At 43.6% G+C, this 24,239-nt stretch overlaps 1 protein-coding gene across 1 annotated transcript in view; it reads left to right on the top strand.

The window, feature by feature from the left end:
* LOC102997517 (dehydrogenase/reductase SDR family member 2, mitochondrial-like) overlaps positions 1 to 17,918 on the top strand; it is an 81,918-nt gene extending 64,000 nt beyond the window's left edge. The window contains exons 4-5 of the mRNA XM_057542691.1: positions 16,581 to 16,682; positions 17,844 to 17,918. Of these exons, the coding sequence (XP_057398674.1) occupies positions 16,581 to 16,682; positions 17,844 to 17,918 (177 nt within the window). The remainder of the gene's footprint in view (positions 1 to 16,580; positions 16,683 to 17,843) is intronic.
* The last annotated feature ends 6,321 nt before the right edge of the window (positions 17,919 to 24,239 follow it).

Genomic DNA, 24,239 nt, shown 5'->3' on the forward strand with positions numbered 1-24,239 from the left:
GCGGTCCAGTGGTTAAGACGTCGCCTTCCAATGCAGGGGATGCCAGTTCGATCCCCGGTTGGGGAGCTACGATCCCACATGCCTTGTGGCCAAAAGACCAAAACATAAAACAGAAGCAATATTGTAACAAATTCAATAAAGACTTTAAAAATGGTCCACATCAAAAAAATCTTTAAAAAAAATAAAATAAAATCCCATCAGAAACATCTGAAAGTACCTATTTCCCCATACTTTGGCCAGCTCTGGATATTATGAAGCTTTTCTTTTTTACCAATCTAAAAGTTGAAAGATTGTATCTTGTTGATGTTTTGATCTCCATGTTTTTAAAATATGAGGGAGATGAGAATGTTTCCATAATTTTATAGACTATTTATACTTTTCCTGTGAACTGTCCATTCTTATAACTTGCGTATTTTCTTTTGAGTTGTTTTACTTTCTCTCATTCATTTGCATGAGCATTATTTTGCAAAATAAGGCAATTAGCCATTTTATCATATGTTCTGCAATTACATTTTCACAGTCTGTCTTGTCTTCTGCCAAACAGAAGTTTAAAATTTTTATACAAATTTATCAGTCTGTTCCTTTATGCCTTCTGGGGAACAGATATTTTAAATTTTATTTTGTCACTTGGAAGTTCCTGAGAGGATTGATTAAAGTGTCTGAGGTGAAGAGGGAGGAGGGGAGTCGCGGAGACAGTTGCAACTTCAAGGCAGAACAAAGAATTTAAACAAAGAGGTAGCAGGGGTGTTAGTGGCAGCAGAAATAGCAGCCCAACTGTGGCCCATTCCAGGGAAGCAACATCCCAGCAGAGCCTGCTGGATCCTTGCACTTAATGGGAGCTCTTAGCTACACCGGTAAGCAGCCCAGACTGGTCATGAGACCTGAGAAACATGCCTAGTTCTTCCCAGACACAGCAGGGAAGGGATCTCCCCAGGTAACTGAAATTCATAATTATCTGGGTCTTTGGAGACATTTCAAAATAGGGTGTCATTGTTTATTAAGCTGGCAAAATTGGGCATACTTATAATATAAACCTCTGTGTCTGAGTTTCTCAATCAAGTTTCCAAGAGAGATTAAGATTGAAAAATAGGACTTCCCTGGTGGCGCAGTGGTTTAGAATCCGCCTGCCAATGCAGGGGACGCGGGTTTGAGCCCTGGTCCGGGAAGATCCCACATGTCGTGGAGCAACTAAGCCCATGTGCCATAACTACTGAGCCTGCGCTCTAGAGTCCACGAGCCACAACTACTGAGCCCGCGAGCCACAACTACTGAGCCCGTGCGCCTAGAGCCCGTGCTCCACAACAAGAGAAGCCACTGCAGTGAGAAGCCCGCACACCACAACGAAGAGTAGCCCCCGCTCGCCACAACTAGAGAAAGCCCACACGCAGCAACAAAGACCCAACACAGCCAAAAATAAATAAATAAAATAAATGTTTTTAAAAAGATTGAAAAATAATAATAAACAAGTTTTGAACTTTGCAAATTGGGTGATGCTGAAATTTGCCAGTGATGGCCAACGACAGAGCAGCTCCGTTAGCAATTTAATTAAAATACTTCCGAAGCCCCCTGTGGCAGTGAGGGTAGAACTGTGGTCATTTGGTTGAGCCCATCCTCAGTTTTTGATTCGAGATAGGGAAGGACACTGATAATTGGTAAGCACTGTATATTGCACGGAAGGGAGGGGGTAGCTGATGATGTCACCGTCTCCCTCTGGATTTACCTCTCCAACCTTCCCTGACACACCACTGACCACCTGGCAGTAGTGAAGGAGCTCTACAGGGTTGACAAAAAATCAGAAGGAAATTTTCATACCACACAGATGCCCCCCAAGAGCTTTGCTATTGTAAATGTTACAAACTTGGATTACGTAGGCTAGAAGTGAATTGTACTGCGAATTTTTCTGTTTCTTGCAATTCTCTCATTAAGTTATTAGGCCCTTCTGTTTTATATTTTACTAGCATTTGTATTTCACAAACAAGTCCAATGGGGAAATTTTTGAAGGTAAGGTGTGAGACGGAAGAGGAGAATTCTAGGCCGCGTCCTATGGACAATTCTGATAAGATTACTGATGAAGAATTATAATCTTCTGAGTCATTCCACTGCACCATCGTAAAAAGTGGTCTATAAAAAAATCCTCTTTAGGGCTTCCCTGGTGGCGCAGTGGTTGAGAGTCTGCCTGCCAATGCGGGGGACGCGGGTTCGGGCCCTGGTCCGGGAGGATCCCACATGCCGCGGAGCGGCTGGGCCCGTGAGCCACAATTGCTGAGCCTGCGCGTCTGGAGCCTGTGCTCCGCGGCAGGGGGGGCCGCGGTGGTGGGAGGCCCGCGCACCGCAATGAAGAGTGGCCCCCGCTTGCCACAGCTGGAGAAGGCCCTCGCGCAGAGGCGAGGACTCAACACAGTCATAAATAATAAATAAATAAATAAATAAATAAATAAATAAATTTAAAAAAAGAAAATTAGAAACACTTTAAAAAAAAAAAATCCTCTTTACAATGAAAACTACCCTTCAATTGATTTTTTTTTTTTTTTGGCTGCACCGGGTCTTCGTTGCGGCACTCGGGCTTCTCTGGTTGCGGCCCACAGGCTCTAGAGGACACGGGCTCAGTGGTTGAAGTGTGCGGGCTTAGTTGCTGTATGGGGGATTTTAGTTCCCCGATCAGGAATCAAACCTGGGCCCCCTGCATTGGGAGCGCAGAGTCTTAACTGCTGGATCACCAGGGAAGTCCCCCCTCAATGGATTTTTACACATGCTGGTAATCCAAGTTGTCCTAGTGCACTGTACTTCATTTGAGGCAAACAACTTACAAATGCAGCAATGGCTCCAGCAAAATGGAAAAGCCACTTAACGATAAATCACAGCCATTTGACCCAGAAAAGTGCTGAATATTTCTAATGGCTACTGGAATCTCAAAGCAAACAGAGAAAAACTTTTGTTTACAAAAAAGATCAGTGAAAAAGCTCAGGAAGCAAGTGATGGAGTAGCAAACTTGCTGCCTAAAAAGGAAAAATTACAGAGGTGATGAAAATCTCCTAATTCCAGGATGTAAAATTATAGTGAGTAAAATACTTGGACAGATGCAATACAAGACACTGAAAAATTTCCGTAGCAGGATGTGTTGATGTATTTATGACTTGTCACATGATGTTAAAAAGGTTTTTATGTAATAAACTGAAAACAACCTCTTCTATATCCAGGTTGGTATGTCGACAGATTTCACTAGTGAATGTCATGCTGCAACATTTATTAACGTGTAAATAATGGTAAAATTCAAGAAAAAATTTCTACTGCAAAGTGTTACCTGAAACAAGCAAAGGCCAAGATATATTTCATGTTTTGTTTAGTGTCTAGAAACGAAAGGTTATCTTGGAGGATATTGGCATTTGTACTGATGGTGCCCTATAAACGGTTGGTTCTGTGAAAGGCTTTGCCCCTCGTGTAAAATAAGACAGTCCTGACGTCATCACAACACACTGCTTTCTTCACAGGGAGGTGATGGTGTCAAAAAGTCTAGGAGATTAAATGAAAAACAGTTCTGGATGGTGGTACAAAAATGGTTAACTTTATTAACAAAGACCAGGTCACTCAAGTTTGTTTTTAAAGCTGTGGGGAAACCTGGACAAAGAAAGCGTAAAAATCTCTGCTACATAGTGAAACTTCCGGGGTCAGCAGAGGAAGACTTCTAACAGGGTATTTGAGCTCAAAGGTGAATTTCTGGAGTATGTTCCAGGAAGTCGTGGGCCAGATTCTGCTGAGTGCTTTAAAGATAAGAATGGCTCCAAAAACACGCCTACTTAGCAGATCCTTTTTATCACATGAGCCAGTTGAACAAGCCAATGAAAGTGCTTGGGAAAAATACTTTGGCTTCAATTAACAAGATTTAAAAGGAAATAGAATCTTTGGAAAAATCATGCTGTAAAAGGAGATCTTAAAGTGTTTCTGCTGCTGCTTGGACTTGAGAGTGAGGAAGAGAGTAGGCAAGTATGCAAGTTAGCTTACTGGGATCACTGCATGGGGTAGAAAAAAAGAAAGCTGATGTGTAGAAAAGAGAAAAAAGTTGAGGTGATATGGGGGAAAATCGTATGATCACACCAGCATCCTCCCTGCCGTGGGAAACATTGTACAGTCATACCATCATGCCTCCCCAGATCCTCCAGAACAGTGGAGGAATCTGTCTAGTGGGGACCCTCCTAATCCACCCCATGTTTAGTCGGAGCACACACTCACGATGGCGACAAACCAGCCTTCCAAGCCTTTATCTCCCTCTCACTCTAGGCAACCAATGTTCAATTGTCTGTTCCAATTCTCTATCAAACCACTACCCTGGGACTTCCCTGGTGGTGCAGTGGTTAAGAATCCGCCTGCCAATGAAGGGGACACGGGTTGGAGCTCTGGTCCGAGGAGATCCCACATGCCACGGAGCAACTAAGCCCGTGTGCCACAACTACTGAGCCTGCACACCTAGAGCCCGTGCTCCGCAACAAGAGAAGCCAACGCAATGAGAAGGCCGCGCACTGCAAGGAAGAGTAGCCCCCGCTCACCGCAGCTAGAGAAAGCCCGCACGCAGCAACGAAGACCTAACGCAGCCAAAAATTAATTAATTAATTAATAATTTTTAAAAAATTACTCTGAGGATGAGTGCGTTCCTTGATCTGAAGAAATGTGACTCAGTGGTCCGAATTGGTACAGTATCTTGTCAATTGAGATAAATATCATGGTCACCATAAAACTAATCCACCGTGGTTTGCATACAAAGTATATCAGCCCCTTCATAGGGGGAGTTCCACTAGGCATTTATAGGAAGGGAATAATCCCCCTTCTTCAGAGTAAACAAGTGTTAGAGCAGCTTTTATCCAGTCCACCAGGCTTAGGAATAACCTCCTGTGTGTCTGGATCATGCATAGATATCTGTATTTGTTTAGTAGTGAGCTGTGGGTCCTACATCAACCCCAATGTGTTCTTCCATGCTGCAATATTCAAAAGCAAGGAAACTGCCCCTAAATTAGTCACTCTCACAATCATTTTAGTAAAGGTTTTTGAGGAAGCTGATGACATTGATTCACAAAATGAGATAACTCCTTCACACTATTGCCCTCCGGTTTCAGTAGTTTCTTCATTTTGTCCTCTTCCAACCTGGACAAACTCCTTGGTGACCAGAGGTTGTAGACATGGTGTCTGCTGTACCAGCATAAATTTTCCAGCACAGGTTTTAAATGAAAAACACAGATTTTATTATTTCTTTTTAGCTTCAAAACTAACATTTTATATGCATATATAGGCCTACAGAAGAGATCAAGAAACTTATATATGTGCATAATAACTTTGTAATTGCTAGACTTTTATTTTAGCCTGATCATGTCAATGTCACTTAGTGAGAAATTTCTTTCTCAGTCTTAATAAAATAGTGTCTTAGGCTATTTTTATTCATATTGCTTTGGCTTGTGATTAATTGCTTTACTCTTCAAAACTGTCAAATGTTTTTGTATTATAAATAACATTAATTAGAATAAATTTACAACCCTTGTTTAAGTTAAATCTATCAAGCTGACCTTTCAAAAACTGAATCCCCGCTTTGGCTTAAGCCAGTTATTTAACAGAAATGTATTATGTTTGCCTTAAAAGTTTTTAAAATTTATGAAAAGGAAAGAAAGAGATTAATTTTAAGTAAGATTACTTAATCTTTAGCTACCTGATTCTATTCAAGATATATTGGCCCAAAAAAAAACAAAACAAAACTTTTTAGCTTTAAATAGGAGAAACAATTACTCTTGCATATATTAAATACCATGTACCATACCTCATTAGTATTTCTTCCAGTATGATTGTGTGATAAAACTTTTAGACCTATTTAGTTAAGTTTTTTTTTAAATCAAGTAGGATTTTTTTTTTTTAATCAAGGGAAAACTGAAGTCTCCTCGCGTGCACTACTTACGTGCAATAGAGTGAATATCCTTTGTGGGGAGGGGAAACCGCACAAAAAGAGTAGGCTAATAAATTGGCCATAGTAAACAGATCCACAGAAAGTATGATTCTCTACTCAAAAGAACACTGAGTATTAATACTGGATTATTATATCTGTAATTTACTATCATAGTAACGAACCATTGCTTCAAATATAAGTGTTTATGCCAGAATTCCTTGAGACCTTCCCTTGAAAATTATTTCAAGCATTCCTTGAAGGTAGAAAGATTGAGAATAGCCTCCCTAAGACCCTACTGCCACTGTGTCAGCGTGACAGGTTTCTGTGCCCTCTTGTTTGCTCACTTTCTAATCGCTAAGAGTTCTGAAGAACAGCTTCACTGACAGCCAAGCCCAGGTCCCATTACAATATGATTTTTGTCCAACTTGAACACCAATACCCACTTGGACGTCAGCTTTACTGCAGGATTGAAACATGGCTGCTAGTCTCTGTATATTCTTACGAGCTCCTTCAGCCAAAAAGGGCAGAATTGCTATTAAATGAGGTAAATATACTAAATGCTGATGCAAAAAGATTTCCAAGACACCTTATAACATGAAAAAAGCAAAGTTACAAAGTGGTGTATAGCATGTAAACACATTTATATAAACATACCAAGTTATATAGTTACATGAGTTCCTGGCTGATTATATGTTCAGAGACATAGAGGTGAAGCTAAAGGTAAATTTGGAGGCAGAGAGCAAATAGAAGGAACAAAATTGCCTCATCAAGAACCATGGAAAAGAAAGCAATTATAAGAAAAATAAAAACGTTAAATGAAGCAAATGGGATGAGAGCTGCTAAATAAAAAATTACAGTGCATGCATGTGTGTGTATATATGTATATATTATGTATATAGGTACATATATATGTATAGATATAATTATATATTTATATATGATTTTATATGATATTCCTAGGAGTCCTCTGCCTGAAGATGGGACAAACTGGTCCTTTCTTGGGGCAGGAACACAGTTATACCTTCATGACCTGAGTCATATTATTATTTGTTCTGAATAAAATAATCAAAAAGAAAACAAATACTCGCAAGAGTAGGTTATAATGCCAGTTACCTGTCAAGGTGCCAAGGATGCAAATCACCTTCCTCTCAACAGCATCTGTGGGGAATTCCCTGGCGGTCCAGTGGTTAGGGCTCCGCACTTCCACTGCAGAGGGACACGGGTTTGATCCCTGGTCAGGGAACTAAGATCCCGCATTCTGCGCGGCCCAAAACAACAACAAACAAACAAACAAAACAACATAAAAGCATATGTGGACTCATAGCAGGAAAGCCAAACTATACTAGGCATACTTTGGCAAGAAACTGTCTAATATAGGATCGTCTCTGTATATTTAAGCCTGACTCTAAAACTGGCTGTGAAATCCTGTGTCTTGCTACAAGACTTAGACATGCAGTATTTGAAAAAGAACAGAAGTATTCCAGGTATAATTCCTATATCAAGGAATTAGGAAAAGGGTAGGCAAGCAAACCCTTAAGGGGAAGCTCAGGCTGAGCCCACATGAAGGCAGGACAGGGAAAGAGGCCCCATAGTTACCTTGGTTCTCATCTTCAGCCCACATTTAGACGCCCTCTTACGTCCAAAGATGTGTTGGGTCAGGATGCAAAACTGTTTGAGTTTAAGCTCACAACATTTGATCCATTTCATTATTGGACCCATAAAACACACACACACGCATAGATATATATAAATAGATATCTTAGAAGTTAAGGGCATGGGGCTTGGAGACAAATCCCACAGCTGATGAACAGGGATTACATGTGGTTGGGCAAGTTATTTAACTTCTCTATGACCCAGTTTCCCTGTGTGTAAATGGGGATAGTATCACCTATCAATACCTCAGTGGGTTTTTATAAAGATGAAAACACCTAATGAACCTGAGTTTGATACACAGTAAACACTCAAAAAAAAAAAAAAGTGCTGTTGGACACTCCTTAGGAAGAAAGAGGCTGATGGTAACAGAAAACAATATCAGCTTGGCCACACGCCCACTTTCTCCAGCTGAATCTCAGGCTTTGACTCTCTGGGTCACAACACACAAGCCTCATGGTGTCATAAGAGGCTCAAGGCATCGACAGAGAAGAGAGACGTCATTTTTAAAAAGAGAACTCCAAACAATAAATGCAAACCTGACTCTGGAGAAGTATAAAACATTGACTCTGCCCTTAAGGTACGATCAGCCTCGTTGGGGGTGGGAGGAGGCACAGGGCTGAGACATAGAGTTTGGTTGGAAAGACCAAATAGGTGTATCCAAGAAAGCTTCTCTGCAGACGTGACTGCCTCCAGAGGAGACGATGCCTGTGCTGAGTCTTGAGGAAGGAGTAGGAACAATCCAGATGATGAGGGCACAAGCATAGAAGTACAGGGAAATTGTTATGTTTCTAGTAAAAGGAGCTTGTGAAAGCAAAGGGAAATGAAGCTAGGGAGAGAGGTCAGGGACAAATCAACAAAATCCTAGTACAAGAAGCCAAGAATTTAAACGTTATCATAAAAATCAATGGACAGCCATTGTTGAATTTTAGCAACGAGATGGACTTCATCAGATTTTCACCTTGGAAAGATCACCCCAGGTTAGTTTGGAAGTAACAGCAGAAAAGAGTTACAGCTACACTCCAGGCCAGATACATGACCACCACAATAAAATATAGCAACAGTGGGATGGGGAGAAGATTGACTTAAGTAGAGCAGATATAATATTGGCAGGATTTGGTGACAGTTGGATGTGGAAGAAGTGAGAGGAAGAATCATGGCTGACTCTGAAGTTTCTGACTTGAACAACTGAATGAATAGTGGTTAACATAAAATACAAGAAAAGAAACAGGGGTCCTGGAAGCGGATGAGTACAGTGCTATAGAAAGTCACAGAGGTCACTGTTCGCTGTGATGTTAAGGGAAGGTGTTCTAGAGGCCCTACATGATGGACAGAACATGATTTGGTGTCTTTCAATAGGAACCTCCATCCTAGTTTGGGGCTCTGATGACTCAAAAAAGTGAAGGCTGGAAAGAGGGCATGGAGATCTCATGGGTGTGTCCTGGGAGGAGGAGAAAGGGATGGCCTGACCTAAAGCATGGAGAGGAGTGACAGCAGCCCAGACACCCGAGGACCTGCACAACACTGAGAGCTACTACTGTCACTCGGATTCTCTCCAGGCATTGAGCAAAGCACCTGGGACTCACCCCCAAGGTAAGAAAAGTATATATAGGGACTTCCCTGGTGGTCCAGTGGTTAAGAATTCACGCTCCCAATGCAGGGGGCCCAGGTTCCATCCCTGGTCAGGGAACTAGATCCCACATGCTGTAACTAAGAGTCCACATGCCACAACTAAAGATCCCATGTGCCACAACTAAGACCCAGCCCAGCCAAATAAATAAATAAATAAATAAATAAAAATTTTTAAAGTATATATAGAATATTTTATACAGATATATATTCTTCCCAAAACCCCATATGCCTGAGACAAGTGTCCCATCCTTTTGGCAAGAGAATGCTGTAGAACAATACATATGTAAAGACTTTCCAAGTAGGCATACATGTCTTTTAAGAAATCAGTTTTCTCATTTATATGAAAGCTTCAGAAAAGGCAAATTTATAAAATATATAGAGGCAGAAAGTAGATCAGTGGTTGCCTGGTGCTGGGGGTAAGAATGGAATTACCTGTAAAGGGCTTGTAGAATCTTACTGGAGTGATGAAAATGTTCTAAGAATGTCTTAGATTGCTGCACCACTTGGCAAAGTTACTGAGAATGATTCAATTGTATACTTAATTTTTATAGTAAAATAGACTTCAATAAATTTGTTTTTTAAAAAAGAAATCAACTTCCAGATCTTCAACTTCTAGATGTGGTCCTTTCTAAAAATGGTCTGCCTGAGAAAGCACCTATGTTCAAGGTTATGTAAAATTTCCTTTCCTACCTCCCCTTACCATTAGCCAAGCTCAAAAAGGGAAGAAAGTTATATTATTCTACTATGATGTCTTGGTTCAGAACGAGAAAACCTCCCAGTTGCCAACAAAGACTATTCTAAATATTGGTTTCTGGGATGCTTCATTTAATATTTAAATGCCTTAGGGCTTCTTATCTTTCTCTTTTTGATACTTAATTTTGTTAAAAGTGTAGCCTGGTATATTAGAAATTAAGTGTTTTAGCCTGTGTTGGGATGTTCTGAATTCAGATGTATTGTCAGGGGCAGTGCGTGTGTGGACAATTTTCATTTAAGGACCTTTCCACACCTCAGTTCTTATCAAGGAACACATATGGGGGAGAGTTCTACTGGAGAAAAGCAAAAATAGCATTGATACAAAATAGTAAATGCTGAAACTAGCGTTTCCAAGTATTTAAAAATAAACAGTCTTTTCAGGGACTTCCCTGGTGGTCCATTAGTAAAGAATCCGCCTTCCAAAGCAGGGGATGCGGGTTTGATCCCTGGTTGGGGATCTAAGATCCCACATGCCGCAGGGCAATTAAGCCCCTGTGCCACAACTACTGAGCTCCCGCGCCTCAATGAGAGAGCCCGTGTGCCGCAAGCTACAGAGCCCACGTGCTCTGGAGCCCACGCACCACAACTACAGAGCCCACGAGCCCTGGAGCCTGCGCACCTCAACTAGAGAGAGAAAACCCTCACGCCACAGCTAGAGAGAAGCCCTTGCACCACAATGAAGAGCCCGGGCGCCGCCTCTAAGACCCGTCGCAGCCAAAAAAAAATTCTTTTCAGCTCTTCTCAACACTCAATCCCTAGATTGTGTCATTAGCTAGGAAAAAAATCACCTTTGGACGAATGAAGCTGAACTGTTTCTGACAAGCTGACAAGTGACACTTGTCTCCTTAGACTGTTTTCCAATACTACCAAAATTTCAAGATATATTAAATAAAAGCCATGAATAAAAATTTCAAATGTCTTCTTCAGAGTCAATATGAATTTATCAGAAAGTTAAATAAGTTAGAATAAGTTAAAGCTTATTTTATCAAGTTGCATCATAAAATACATAATCCAGTGCCACTATCACTAACCAATCTTAAGCGAGCCCTTAATGCTGCCCATCATCATGCTCTAGTTCCATTACTCTCTCACTCTCTTGACAACTGTTTCATTCTCTCTCTTCTCCTCAAACCTCCAGCACTTCACTCTCAGATAAAGACCTCACTTCATTTTTCTGTGAGAAAATTAGGCAATGGGAGAGAGCTTCCACAAGCCCCAAGCACACTTCTTCCTATTTATCTTCTCTCCTCTTACTCCGGATGAATTATAGGTGCTCTTAGCTAAAAGCTCACTCCTTGTGTTCTAGGTCCCATCTTTTCCTGCCTATTCAAGGATATTCCTCCTGTGATCTGCTCTCTCTCCTGCATTGATAATCCTACCCTCTATCCTGGGTCACTGAGATCATCCACATCGGTTTATGGATGTGTTGATTTTTCTCTCCTCTTAATCATCTTCTCCATCTGGCAATTGCCCTACTTCTCTGCCTTTTTTTTTTTTTTTTAAACAACAAAACTACCTGAAAGGGTTATCTATACCTACAGTCTCTTATTTTTATCTTCCCCTTCTCTATTAAACCCACTCCAATCATGTTTTGAAACGTTTCTTGTCAAGGTCACCAGTAAATTCCACATTGCAAAATCCAGTGGTCAGTACTCAGTCCTCCTTTTACTTCCGCTATCAGCAGCATCTGATACAGCTGACAACTCTTCTCCATAGATGCTATCTTCACTTGACTTTGAGGATGCCAAATGCCTGGTTTTCCTCCTACCTCTCACCTCTGCAAAAAAAGATGGAAAGTTTAATTGTGCATAAGCCCATGCACGTGCGCGTGCACGCGTGCACGCGCGCGTGCACACACACACACACACACACACAGAAGTTGTCTCTATAAGGCAAAAATCTAACCATGTCAATATCTGACCCTTTCACCTTTCTTACTAAATTTCAGTGTCTCCCTCTGCCCTCTAGATAAAGCCCAGGTTCTCTGTCTCAGCATTCAATAACTGCCACCATTTGTCCCTTGACTAATTCTCTAGCCTTATCTCCAGCCTATCCCCACTTCACACTGGATGTTCCAGGAATACCAAACTTGTTGTAGTTTCTCCCACTGTGCTTTTCTCTCCTTGCCTTGATTCATGCTAACTTCCTTGCTTGGTGTGCCCTCCTGTATTCCCAAACTCTGTATTTCATTCTTCGTTTAAGAATTAGCTAAGGAGGGCTTCCCTGGTGGCGCAGTGGTTAAGAATCCGCCTGCCAATGCAGGGGACACCAGGGTTCGAGCACTGGTCCGGAAAGATCCCACATGCCGTGGAGCAACTAAGCCCGTGCGCCACAACTACTGAGCCTGCATGCTGCAACTACTGAAGCCCGCGTGCCTAAAGCCCGTGCTCCTCAACAAGAGAAGCCACCGCAATGAGAAGCCCACGCACCGCAACAAAGAGTAGCCCCCACTCGCCGCAACTAGAGAAAGCCTGCACGCAGCAACGAAGACCCAACGCAGCCAAAAATAAATAAATAAAAATAAAATAAAATAAAAAGAAAGAAGAATCAGCTAAGGAAAGAAAGAAGGAAGGAAAGAAGGAGAGAGAAAGAGGGAGAAAGGAAGGAAGGGAGGGAGGAAGGAAGGAAGAGAAAGAAGAAAAGAAAGAAAGAGAGAGAGGGACAGAAGGAAGAGAGAGAGAGAGAAGAAAGGAAGGAAGGATGGAAAGAAAGGAAGGAAGAGGGAGGGAGGGATGGAGAAAGGAACAAAGAAAAGCCATGAGAACTGTGATCCCTTTCTGCAAAATTGAATACATGGATATTATATGAGAATGGATATGTAGAGAGGTAACGAGGGGAATTGTTTTTAAAAAACCCAATATTTAACTTGACATCAAATTTTTCCTTTCTTCTGTTGAAGGATAATTTTTTAAAAGGTAAAGTCATGACTGTCATACAAATATAATGTGAACAAGTACCAAAATTTTTATGTAACTCAATAATTCATGAAGGGAACCACTAAGATATTATAAATGATTCAAAAGTTAATTCAAAGAACCACACATAGAGAGACCATAAGGAAGACTAACATAAATTTGCTTAATAGATGCAAAGCTGATTTCTTCCACAGTGGGGGAGGGAAACCAACTGACTCTGCTCCAGATACCATTTATTTGCATCTATGGATGGGAATCATTTGCATTGCTCTCAGTTATCTATAACTCATGGAGTTGTAAATAGCTCAAAGGCAATGAAAGGTGTGGTGACCCCACAGGATCCCATCACCTGGAAGAGTGTGCTAGGCAAAACCTGGTCTTCCATTGAAGACACCCAACCCATTTCATAGTTGGATCCACTTTGAAGCCTTTCACAACTTTTCCCTGAATTTTCTCATGAATTTTCCCAAATATTTTTTCTAAAAAATTTACAGTGAACATTTACCTTTTTTTTAAAAAAAGCATGAATCTTAAAAAAAAATGGTTCTGGGCTTCCCTGGTGGCACAGTGGTTGAAAATCCGCCTGCCAACGCAGGGGACACGGGTTCGAGCCCTTGTCTGGGAAGATCCCACATGCTGCAGAGCAACTAAGCCAGTGCGCCACAACTACTGAGCCTGCACTCTACAGCCCGCAAGCCACAACTACTGAGCCCACGTGCCTAGAGCCCGTGCTCCGCAACAAGAGAAGCCACGGCAATGAGAAGCCCGCGCACCGCAACAAAGAGTAGCCCCCGCTTGCCACAACTAGAGAAAAGCCCGCGCGCAGCAACAAAGACCCAACGCAGCCAAAAATAAATAAATAAAATAAATTTATTTTAAAAAAAAAAAAGGTTCTGATGAACCTAGGGGTGGGACAGGAATAAAGACGCAGACATAGAGAATGGACTTGAGGACATGGGGAGGGGGAAGGGTAAGCTGGGACGAAGTGAGAGAGTAGAATTGACATATATACACTACCAAATATAAAATAGATAGCTAGTGGGAAGCAGCCGCATAGCACAGGGAGATCAGCTGGGTGCTTTGTGACCACCTAGAGGGGTGGGATAGGGAGGGTGGGAGGGAGACCCAAAGAGGGAGGGGATATGGGGATATATGTATACTTATAGCTGATTCACTTTGTTATACAGCTTAAACTAACACACCATTGTAAAGCAATTTTACTCCAATAAAGAAGTTAAAAATAATAATAATAACAATAATAGAAGCTCCATTTCCTGAGTCCACTCAGGTATTGTCTTCCCCAGGATATTTTATTTAACCACTCCAACCCCAAGGTTAGGTGAGGTACTCCTCCTTCCCTTTTGCCCCCATAAAACTGTGTTAATCATATTTATCTCCTAACACAATGGATAATAACAATTTTTTGTCTGCAGGCCCAGTTCAGAATATGAGAGCTTTGAGTACCAAAACTAAAACTATGATAGAGTCATCTTTGTATTCTGTGTGCCCAGTACATAGTAGGTTCCCATTAATTGTTTGTTGAAAGAATGAAGAAACTAGTATACTCCTAGATTCTGTATCTTTTTTCCAAAATAAAGATGTGATGGGAGCAGAGAAGCAGAGAGAGAGAAAATAAAAAGAAATGCTTAGCCTTTTGCTTCCCCAAGCAGATTCTTCCTTGTCAAAAAGACTGAGAAATGGTTTGGGGAAAGGAGAGAAAGTGATTCTGTCCTTGGACAAGATGAAGCCCCAGAGATTTGAGAATAAACTGCCTGGAGTGACACTGACAAAAAGTTAAGTAGGAGGACAAGGAAACCCTTCTATTTTGAATCCTTGGCTGAAGGGGAGGTAAGGAACCGTAATGAATGAATAAGAACCATAGGAGCTAAGTTTCTGAGAAAAAAGATTATGAATTGGTGTATATTTGCTTCGAAAGCATTATCTGCTTTGACATTTGCCTAAGATTTACTAAAGTTTAAGTGCTTAAATAAGGGAATTGGTTTTATGTAAATCAGTTCATAGCTATAGATTTGTGGAGATTTGAGCAGAGGGTCAGAATCCTAAACATCAGGGAAACACAAGTTCACTGTGTACACAAGTCCTGATGCCATTCAAAGCCTGAGCACTTAAAAACCAAGAATGGCTGCTTGAAAGTAAATGTTTCCAGACCAGAGCTGAACTGACACAACTGGACAGCAGAGGGGAAGAGTGTGACTAAGGAATTTAACTCATGGGTCTAGTGGGGCCCCTACAACATCACTATTTCACTGCAGCCAAATCTCAATTCATTCATTTTTTTCATTCCTTTAACAAATATCTATTAAGCAATTACTAGGTGGTGGGCACCCTGTTAAAAGTGATAAATGCAACACAGTCCCTTAGAGGTAGTGAGATAAATGCTAGAAGGGGAATAAGAACAGGGGCCACTAGGTCACATGGAGGAGACAATAAGTCAGCTTTGGGGGGTCAGAAAGGATTCCTTTAATGCACTGAAAACAAAGATAAGTCTGGAAGAGGCTGGGGGATGAAAAGCAGCCCAGGCAGGACATTGCAAGCAGGGGTGAGGTGCCTCCAGAGGCTGGAGGCCAGAGGTCTCTCAAGGGAAGGGATAGAATGATGAAACACACATGACCCCTTATAAGAAGCTACAGAACTGCTTATATTTTAGGCACTTTACAGTTTACAAAGCCCTTTCACACCTTGACTTGTTTGGTCCTCACCTTCACAGCAAGACTGTGAAGTAAGTATTTATTATCCTAGGGGTCTCAATGAATAAATAATTTTTGAATCTATGTGTGCATATGTCAGGATTTGATTCTAGGCAGCAGAAACCACTCCAGTTAGTTAAAACAGGAAAGATTTCTTATGGGAAAGTCTGTGTTCAGAAAACCATTAGAAGGGCTAGAACAGCAGGCTTTAGGCTGAGCTTCCTGGGGTGATTCCCAGACCACCCCGGTTCTAGCCCAACCAGGGAGATGGCATGTCGACGTACCATGGGGGGAAGGGCAGGGACCGGGAGCGGCTGGTAGCCACGGTGAGAGGCATTCAAGGAGGTACAGACGGGGCCACGGGGATACTGCTGCTTATAACCAGTACTAGGGAAGAGGCACCATGACACGAATCAAGTCAACTATGTGTCATTCAGCCCCTGCCCAGGAGGCCCACAGTCTCCAACAGATCTGGACAGGAAGAGGAGATGCTGGGGGGGTGGGGGTGGGGAGGAGTGCACATGGACAGGATCTGGGGAGTTGTGGGGTAGGCAGCATGCTGGTGGAGGAGAAGAGTCTGGTTATAACCACCAGCTGCAGTGTGAGAGGTTGGCCAAGCCCTCCTGGAAGATCCCTGAGAAGGGATATGAAGGGGTTCGGAACATTGTAGAGAAGGGAATCCTGATTGTACGGTCAGAGCTAGTGTTCTTCGGCAAAAGGAGAGCTGACAGTGAAACTTCAGGAAGCATGCCGATGAGGAGTGTCTGGGACTAGGAGGAGGACATGAAACGGTATCTGGGGTGTAACTCCATCCCTTCTTGTCCTGAAGCTCAGTGCCTGCTTCCTGAAAGAGATGGCTCTCCATCCTCGTTTGGTGTGGTCCTCTCCTGGGTCTGACCTGGCACAGCCCTGGGGAGAGCAAACAGGAATCACCTCCCACTGCAGCAGAAACCTCCTTTCACTCCCCAACCCTTGTCCTCTAATATCCCCTTCTCCCCACAGGTCCTGGAACACTGCAGGGGTGTTGACTTCCCGGTGTGCGTGCCAGGGATCAATCCTTTGACGGAAAGTACCGTGTGGAGCAGTGAGCAGGTCTGGGATAAGGTGAGGTCTGGGGAAGCCGGGTGGGGCGGGTTGGACGTCATCCTCACCTTCTGTGCGACTCTCCACCTCGGCTTCCATGCCCAGAGCTGGTCTTCAGCTCCCATACGTCCACCCTCCGCTCACAGACTCACCCGCAGAGAGCAAGGCCAGATGCCTGCACTCTGAGTCTCAGTCCCCCATCTGTGAGTTGGAGGTAAGAGTATCTACATTGCAGTTGTGGTCCCCCCCATCCAGGAGCTACCAGTCTGCAGGGAGTGCCCAATATAGAACCAAATAATCACAATAAATGTGGGGCACAGAGAAGGGAATGACTCCCTTCCTTGTCACGGATGCTTAATGCCCAAGGCTCTAACCCTGAAATCCAGCTGTGTTACTGCAGTAACAAATCCACAAACCAGGTGGCTTGAACAACAGAAATTTATTGTCTCACAGTTCTGGAGGTCAGAAGTCCAAGATCAAGGCATCAGCAGGGTCAATTCCTTCTGAGGGCTATGAGGGGGATTCTGTTCCTTGCCTCTCCCCTAGCTTCTGGTGGTTTGCTGGCAATCTTTGGCGTTCCCATCTTATAGAAGCGTCACCCCAATCTCTGCCTCCATCTTCACATGCCGTTCTCCGTGTGTGTGTGTGTGTGTGTGTGTGTGTGTTGCGTGTGTGTGTCTCCAAGTTTCCCCTTTTTATAAGGATAGCATTCATATTGGATTAGGGCCCATCCTACTCCCGGATGACTCCATCTGAACTACATCTGCAATGACCCTATTTCCAAATAAGGTCACATTCTGAGGTACTGGGGGTTAGGACTTCAACATATAAATTTGGGGAGTATATAATTCAGCCCATAACGCCTGCCTTCCCCACACTGATTGATGCCTCCTCCGCCCCAGATGAAACATTCTTTTCTGACTGGTGCCCTTGGAGACATGGGGAGACATCCTGCAGACTCTGGGGTCTTCTGTCTGCAGAGTCCTCAACCTGATCCCCATATTCCTGCATCTTCAGGGTGCCTCCCCGCCACGCGTGTCAGAGAAAGCCAGGATTCTCTCCACTTCTCATGTCAGAGGCCATCACACCCACTATCTAATGTGATATATCTGCTAACACGGTGAAAACGCGCACTGGACTGACTGTCTCCCCTCCCCCACCCTTCATTTGCTCTGATTTCAGATCCTGGACGTGAATGTGAAGTTCTCCACCCTGCTGCGGAGCCAGCTGCTGCCCCACATGCAGAACAGGGGGTGAGGGCAGGGAAGCGGGTAAGGAGGGAGTCATTTGGTGTCAAATACAGAGCAGGGGAGCTCGAGTGAGAGGGGCCAGTTGTTGAGTTAGACCTTCCCACTGGGAAGCAGGCATGGCTGAGCAAGTAAAACAAGAAAAGTGAGAGTGTGACTTTCAGACCCTGGGGCAGCTAAGCAAACAAAAGAGAGTTCCATCTGCTAGTATCAGTCTCTCAAATCTAGAGGCCCAGGAAATCTGGAATCAGAACAGGGATCCACAGACAGAAGGGCCCAGAGTCCGGAATCGGGGAACCAGAAGTGGTCTCTCTTGGGCCGCAGCCACTCAGGGCACGAGAGCCCTGAGGATGGTGACCCTGAGACATCCCAGAGCCCGTAACAAGAGCAGTCATGTTCCTCAGTCCCTCTCAAGTCTGGTCCCTCCCTCTTCCCAGCTCTGACATTCGCCCTCCCCGCCCTCCGTTTCCCCAGCCCCTGCAGGGCAATTCCTGCTTCCCTGTCTCCCACAGCCTGTGGTAGATGCCAAAGCCTGCCCAGCTCCTCCTCTCCTGTGGGACGGGCTTGGGCTGTCTCTCTTGCTCTGATTTCCCACTGGTCTCAGGGAATAGGGTCTTCCCAGTTATTCTCCAGGAACCCAGCATTTTTCCTGGGGCAGGAGCAATCTGGCTGTGCTCCAGGGAGTATTTTTCCCTCATTGAATTGCCAGCCCAATCATTAGAAGCTTTCCATTGTCTGACCACCCTAGGAATACAGCTTTTCCTCAAAGTGCTCTATTCACCCAAAATCAGTCCTCCAAGTTGGGCCAGTCTAATTTCTGTTCCAAAATAGACCCCTCTGGGAGTATCCCAGCTCCTCGGGCCTCTCTCCCTGCTAAGCCACGTCTCCTCTGAAGGTCAGAGCTGCCCGGTTATCTCCTTCAGCTTTGCCCTCACTCCCTCTTTAAAATGGTCCATTGAGGTTTTTTCAGTCTCAGTCCAGTGCTTTGTAGATGTAGCCTTAAGACCCCTCTTGCATCTGGATTGCTTCCCTTCAGCTTCTCCCATATTGAAATTCTGGAGCAGCCACTGAACTCAGCAAGCACATTCTGAGTGCCTGGTATAGGCTAGGTGTCTCCTCTGGACCTGTGTGGCCACCTGTGATATACAACCAGGACTTCTAACGAGTCATGACTTCCAAGGCCTCTCCCAGGCCTAACACAGGCATGATGGCTGTGGTATTAGATTGAGTCATACTTTTCAAATGCCATTTTTACATACAAAAATGGCCAGATACCAGTAATGTATGTGATTTAACCCAATACAATGGTTTTCAAACTGTTTTTCACAACAGAACCCTTTTATCAAAGAATACCCTCCACAAGAACCCAATCTCTAAAACAGACGAAAGCAGAGATGCCCAGGTTGTAATGGATCAGAGGCCTGGTGCCTACCCATTTGGCCTCTGCCTAATCCCCTGTTGGTTGTTGGCAGTCCTGAGCACCTCTGCAGAACTGGCTTCACGAAATTGGTTAAAAGCTACTAACTAGTGTGTTGAAGACAGCATGGTCTTTGGTATCAGGGAAACCTAATCAGGTCCCCGCTCCATCACTAGCTACACATTCTTGGTGATTAAACTCTCTGGGCCTTCATTTCCTTATCTATTAAGTGGAAATAATGATACTTAGTTGTGAAGATGAATTGACATGATAAAATGTCAATTACCAAGCAAAGTATACATAGTAGAGACTATGTATAGTTATGTATATTTTCTATAATAAATAATAAACATGATTTTCAAATGAATATTAATTACAGTATAGATTATAAGTACTGTAAATATAATTTAATAATAATTAAATTGGTCTTAATATTTATAATAAACATTATTAATATTATTATCACTGCTATTCTTACTAGTTACAGGATCTGAGCAAGGAAAAGATTACTTTCTCCAGCCTTGTGGACAAGGCAGGAGTTCATGAAGGAAGCTCTATTTAAATTGGGTTGTGAAGGGTAGTTAGGATTTTGACAAGTAGTTAAGAATAAATGGAAACAACTGAAAAAATAATGGGAAGCTTAGAGAAGGTTCAAAGAGCAACCTGAAAAACCACTGGGAAATAAAAAGAAGTGGTCAGACAGCATGAAACAAGGAAAGTATTAATACTGGGTGTCTAGATATTATGCAGTAGGCACGGAGGAGGCTCTGACTTTTTTTAGCAAGAAGTCATGTGATCATGTATTTTAATAATCTTGAGCATATTTCATCCATCCTTTTACATTTTAAGTATGAAGAGAAAAAGGACCTTGGTAATGGGAGCCAGTGTAAACAGCCAGAAAGAGGAAGAAACCACAAGGACACAATGTAGCAGAGGTAAATAATTTAAAAATCAAAGATAAAAAAGTTTTAATGTATCATCTTAAACCCAAGCAAGAAAGTTAAAGTCTTAAACCAAAAAACTAAGTGAAAATAGGAGCCTTGAGAAGTAAGCTGAGCCCTGCAGTCAGCTTTTGCCATGTGGGTATTTTCCAAATCCTTTTTGACAAATGCCAAACCCTTTAGCTTCTGTTTCCATGGCCTCCCAGGATATAGGAGACAAAGAAAAGGTCTGCCCAAGGAAGAAAGTCCAGTAGGGGACACTCCAGTCATGAAGCTGGGGCCCCAAATGACTACCCCTCAATTAAAAGATGAACTAGAAATAGACCCCTGGAAGACTACAAGGAAAACTAGCTTTTGCAAAGTTAGAAACCAATGGAGGGGAAAAGAAAAACATGGCTAAGGATTTGGACCCCAAGTTATGCCCTCATGCAGATTTTTAATTAAAATTCCTGCTACTGAGAAGACTCAACACACACACACACACACACACACACACACACACACACACACACCTACCTCATACACACAAACAAGCAAGCAATAAAAAAAAAAAGAAGTCAAAAATTTAATTTAGGGACTTCCCTGGTGGCTCAGTGGTTAAGAATCCACCTGCCAATGCAGGGGACACAGGTTCGATCCCTTTTCCGGGAAGATCCCACATGCCACGGAGCAACTAAGCCCGTGCACCACAACTACTGAGCCTGCGCTCTAGAGCCCATGAGCCACAATTACTGAACCCACGTGCCACAACTACTGAAGCCTGAGCACATGAGATGAAGTCCAAGAGCAACCAGGTACAAGCTTCAAGGTGTCCCCTCTCAGTGCAGTCGTATGGGGTCATGCTTAATTCCAGCATCAATATTGAATATGTGCAAAGTGTTGTCAACTAGGGAAACTCACCCAAGCCTTGGTGTCTAGAGTTTTTATTGGGAGTCAGTCATAAAACACTCACATGACTGATCTTAGCTACCCAGCCTCCCACCCACCAGAGGTCAAACTAACACAGTGTATCCAAAACCTCAGGCATGCAAAAACACTCTTATCAGGAAGAATATTCCAAGTACTCAGAGGTTATCCTCCAAGGTGCAGTCATGTGAGGTGATGATGTGTTAATTAACTCTACAGTGGTAATCACTTCACAGTGTATATGTATATCAAGTCATCATGTTTATACTTTAAATATATACAATTATATTTGTCAATTATACCTCAATAAAGCATGTGAAAATACACAGGACCAAAGCCCACACCACAGAGAGGTAAGCAGGACACCATTAAATCCTGGCCCTTTCCATTTATTGGTAAAGCTCCTTATTGCTAGTAATAGTAATATCCTAGTACAGAAGAAGAGCAGGCAGATCAAATGTGTTGATAATTCAGACAGCCACTAATAGGTTTACAACTCAGCACCTGCCAGAGCCAGGTTCACCAGCCTAGCTCAGGCTTCAGGGACCTGCCCTCACTCTGAGGACAAGGACCAGCAAGGATCTTCTGTATCAGTCAATCCAGAGGAGCAAGTCCAGGCCAACACACACAAGGGCAAACCAAATCAAAAAGGATGTTGAGGACTAAGAGAATTAACCCAAGGTTGGCTCAAGCACAGGGAATCATAACCAGGCCTGTGTGCAAGGCCAGGGAGGTAAGAGTTACTACCTTTAAACCAGAATTCTCTGTGTCTGCCACTGACCACAGTTCTTCATATACTCTGGCCTCTCTGTGCCACAGCAGAATTCCAGAGGATTAGGATTTCTGGAGCCATTTCCATGTGCAGGCAGAAGTGGTGATCTCTTCTTGCCTTTGGCTCAGTCTGACCTCTGAATCTGGCTTTTCTTCAAATCGGATTCAGAGACGGCTACTCAGATGTCCTTACCCTTCTCCATTCATTCAGCTAAACAAACATGAAACGACTACAAATGTGGTGGCCATGGTATCACGCTGTGCCTTAGGTATCGAATGTTGATGTACCATCGGTACACAGGTGGCCATTAAGGTTTAAAAAATCAAGAATTCATACACTGTAATGGAGAGTCAGGTCTGCAAGGTCCTCTGAAAACTGTTAGTAGTTGCAATAACCATGGGGACTGAAGCCTCTGCATGAATATAACAGGGACTGGTGTGGTGCTGACCATCCCATTTCCTCTCCCGCAGACGTGGAAAGGCTGCAGCTTCAGTCTCCCTGACGACTATACTGAAGCTATGTCATAATTTCTGCCTGTGCCTGTCCCCTAAACTGTCCCACAAGAACCTTGGCTCACCCTCTCTCTCCAGTTTGTACGGTTGGAAGTGAAGGATTCTGAAATGATGGAGTTGCCAGATAGAAACAGCCAGACTTCCTGAGTTTCTACTTGAAGAAAAGCTGCCCAGGAGTGCCACAGACCCTGCACTGGACTGTGACACAAGCAAGAAATTCTTATTGGGTTAAGCCACCGAGATTTGGGGATTGCTTATTATCTAACGTAGCCTAGCTTACCATAAGCAAGTGTGGAGGAAGAGGGTCAGGAAGCCACTTTTCCCCACCACTAGTAGTGACCTCGAGCATAGACTCCTTGAAGCCCAGAAAAAGGAAGGAATTGGACTCCCTAGGCAGGTCTTGGGTGGGGGCAGGAGTCTCCTAATGGCCTCTCGCCTCCCTGATGACAGTCACTAGGATGGCCATGACTTCTCCTTCTGGCAGAATCCCTCCTACTCACAAGGGCTATGGCCTCCCCAGTTGACTTCCCAGGTGGTACCACCTGCCACCAACTTCAGGAGGAAGAACAGCTTTAGGGGAGAAGCACATGCAGAGACTCAGATGCCATAATACTACAACGGACAGCTATCCACCAGGGCACTGGAACTGGGAGCCTATTTCCAGAGGCCATTCAGGATATGAGTTAAGTACATGTAGATTTCTTTATTCCTCCTATTTAGAGCTTGCCCTGATCCTTCCTAGCTCCATCCTAGCTATCCTGTGGCTTCATGCCCTGAAGGCATTGAAGCTATAAGCAGATTCTTGGATGACCTTCTCCACCCCTGGACACCTGCCTCGTTTTTTCACTGCAATGATGTTGTTTACCAATGGCATATAAATTTTCTAAGCCTAAGGCAGTGTGGGGTCATTTGGCCATCACATAGGGCTATGTGATAAATTTCTGTTGAATCATTAGGGATAATTGAGAGGGCTTGGATTAGAGGCACACCCTTAGCATCTCCAAATCAGATGTGAAGAGAAACCAGTGGCCCCACTAATCCTAAAACAGAAAGAGGACAGCTGATCCCACAGCAGGAGCAGGGGTTCCACAGACAGCTGCAGAGTCATGAAGTGCTGGCATAAAACTTAGAAGGAAGAACTCTTCCTTTCCCCAGCCCCACACACTGTCCAGTTACGTTTCCTGTGTCTGAGCCAAAATGCTGGAGATGCAGAATCATTAACCTTCCCCCAGGGCCTCTGAGGAATTGATACTCTCCGGGAAGGCATGACGTTCCCAGGGAGACAAAGAGAGATGTAACCTGAGGGCACTAACCAAAGCTAGTAATTTCCTGGCGAATCTAACCCTGGTTACCAGGAATGTAACAGGATTTAACAACAGAGTGATTTCTCCTTTTGTGAATTATTGTTATAACAGTAAAAGGATATTAACCTGAATGAGGGCCTGGATTCAGACTCTGTAGGCAAATGGTGTCCCATCAGCCTCCTCTGATATACCCACTGGAATATGATATTGTACGTAGTTCTTGGATGCTCTCAGGCATCCAAACAAACCCAAACATATCTCTCTGCTCCTACACATTTACACGGAAGCAGGACCCCTGAGAGGAAGGAAGCTGAGTCCCTTTGACAGCCAAGTTTCCTACAGTATCTCTGAGGAGCTGGGGTTTCCCTGACCAAGACCAGCTGGCAGGACCACTTATGTGGCCCCTGAGAGAGAATTGTGGAGGGAGAGAAGGAGGCCGTCGCGGTGGAAAGAGGACTCACTGATGCCAGAACCTGCCC

This window comes from Balaenoptera acutorostrata, chromosome 3, assembly GCF_949987535.1.
Source record: "Balaenoptera acutorostrata chromosome 3, mBalAcu1.1, whole genome shotgun sequence".
Lineage (NCBI taxonomy): Eukaryota > Metazoa > Chordata > Mammalia > Artiodactyla > Balaenopteridae > Balaenoptera > Balaenoptera acutorostrata.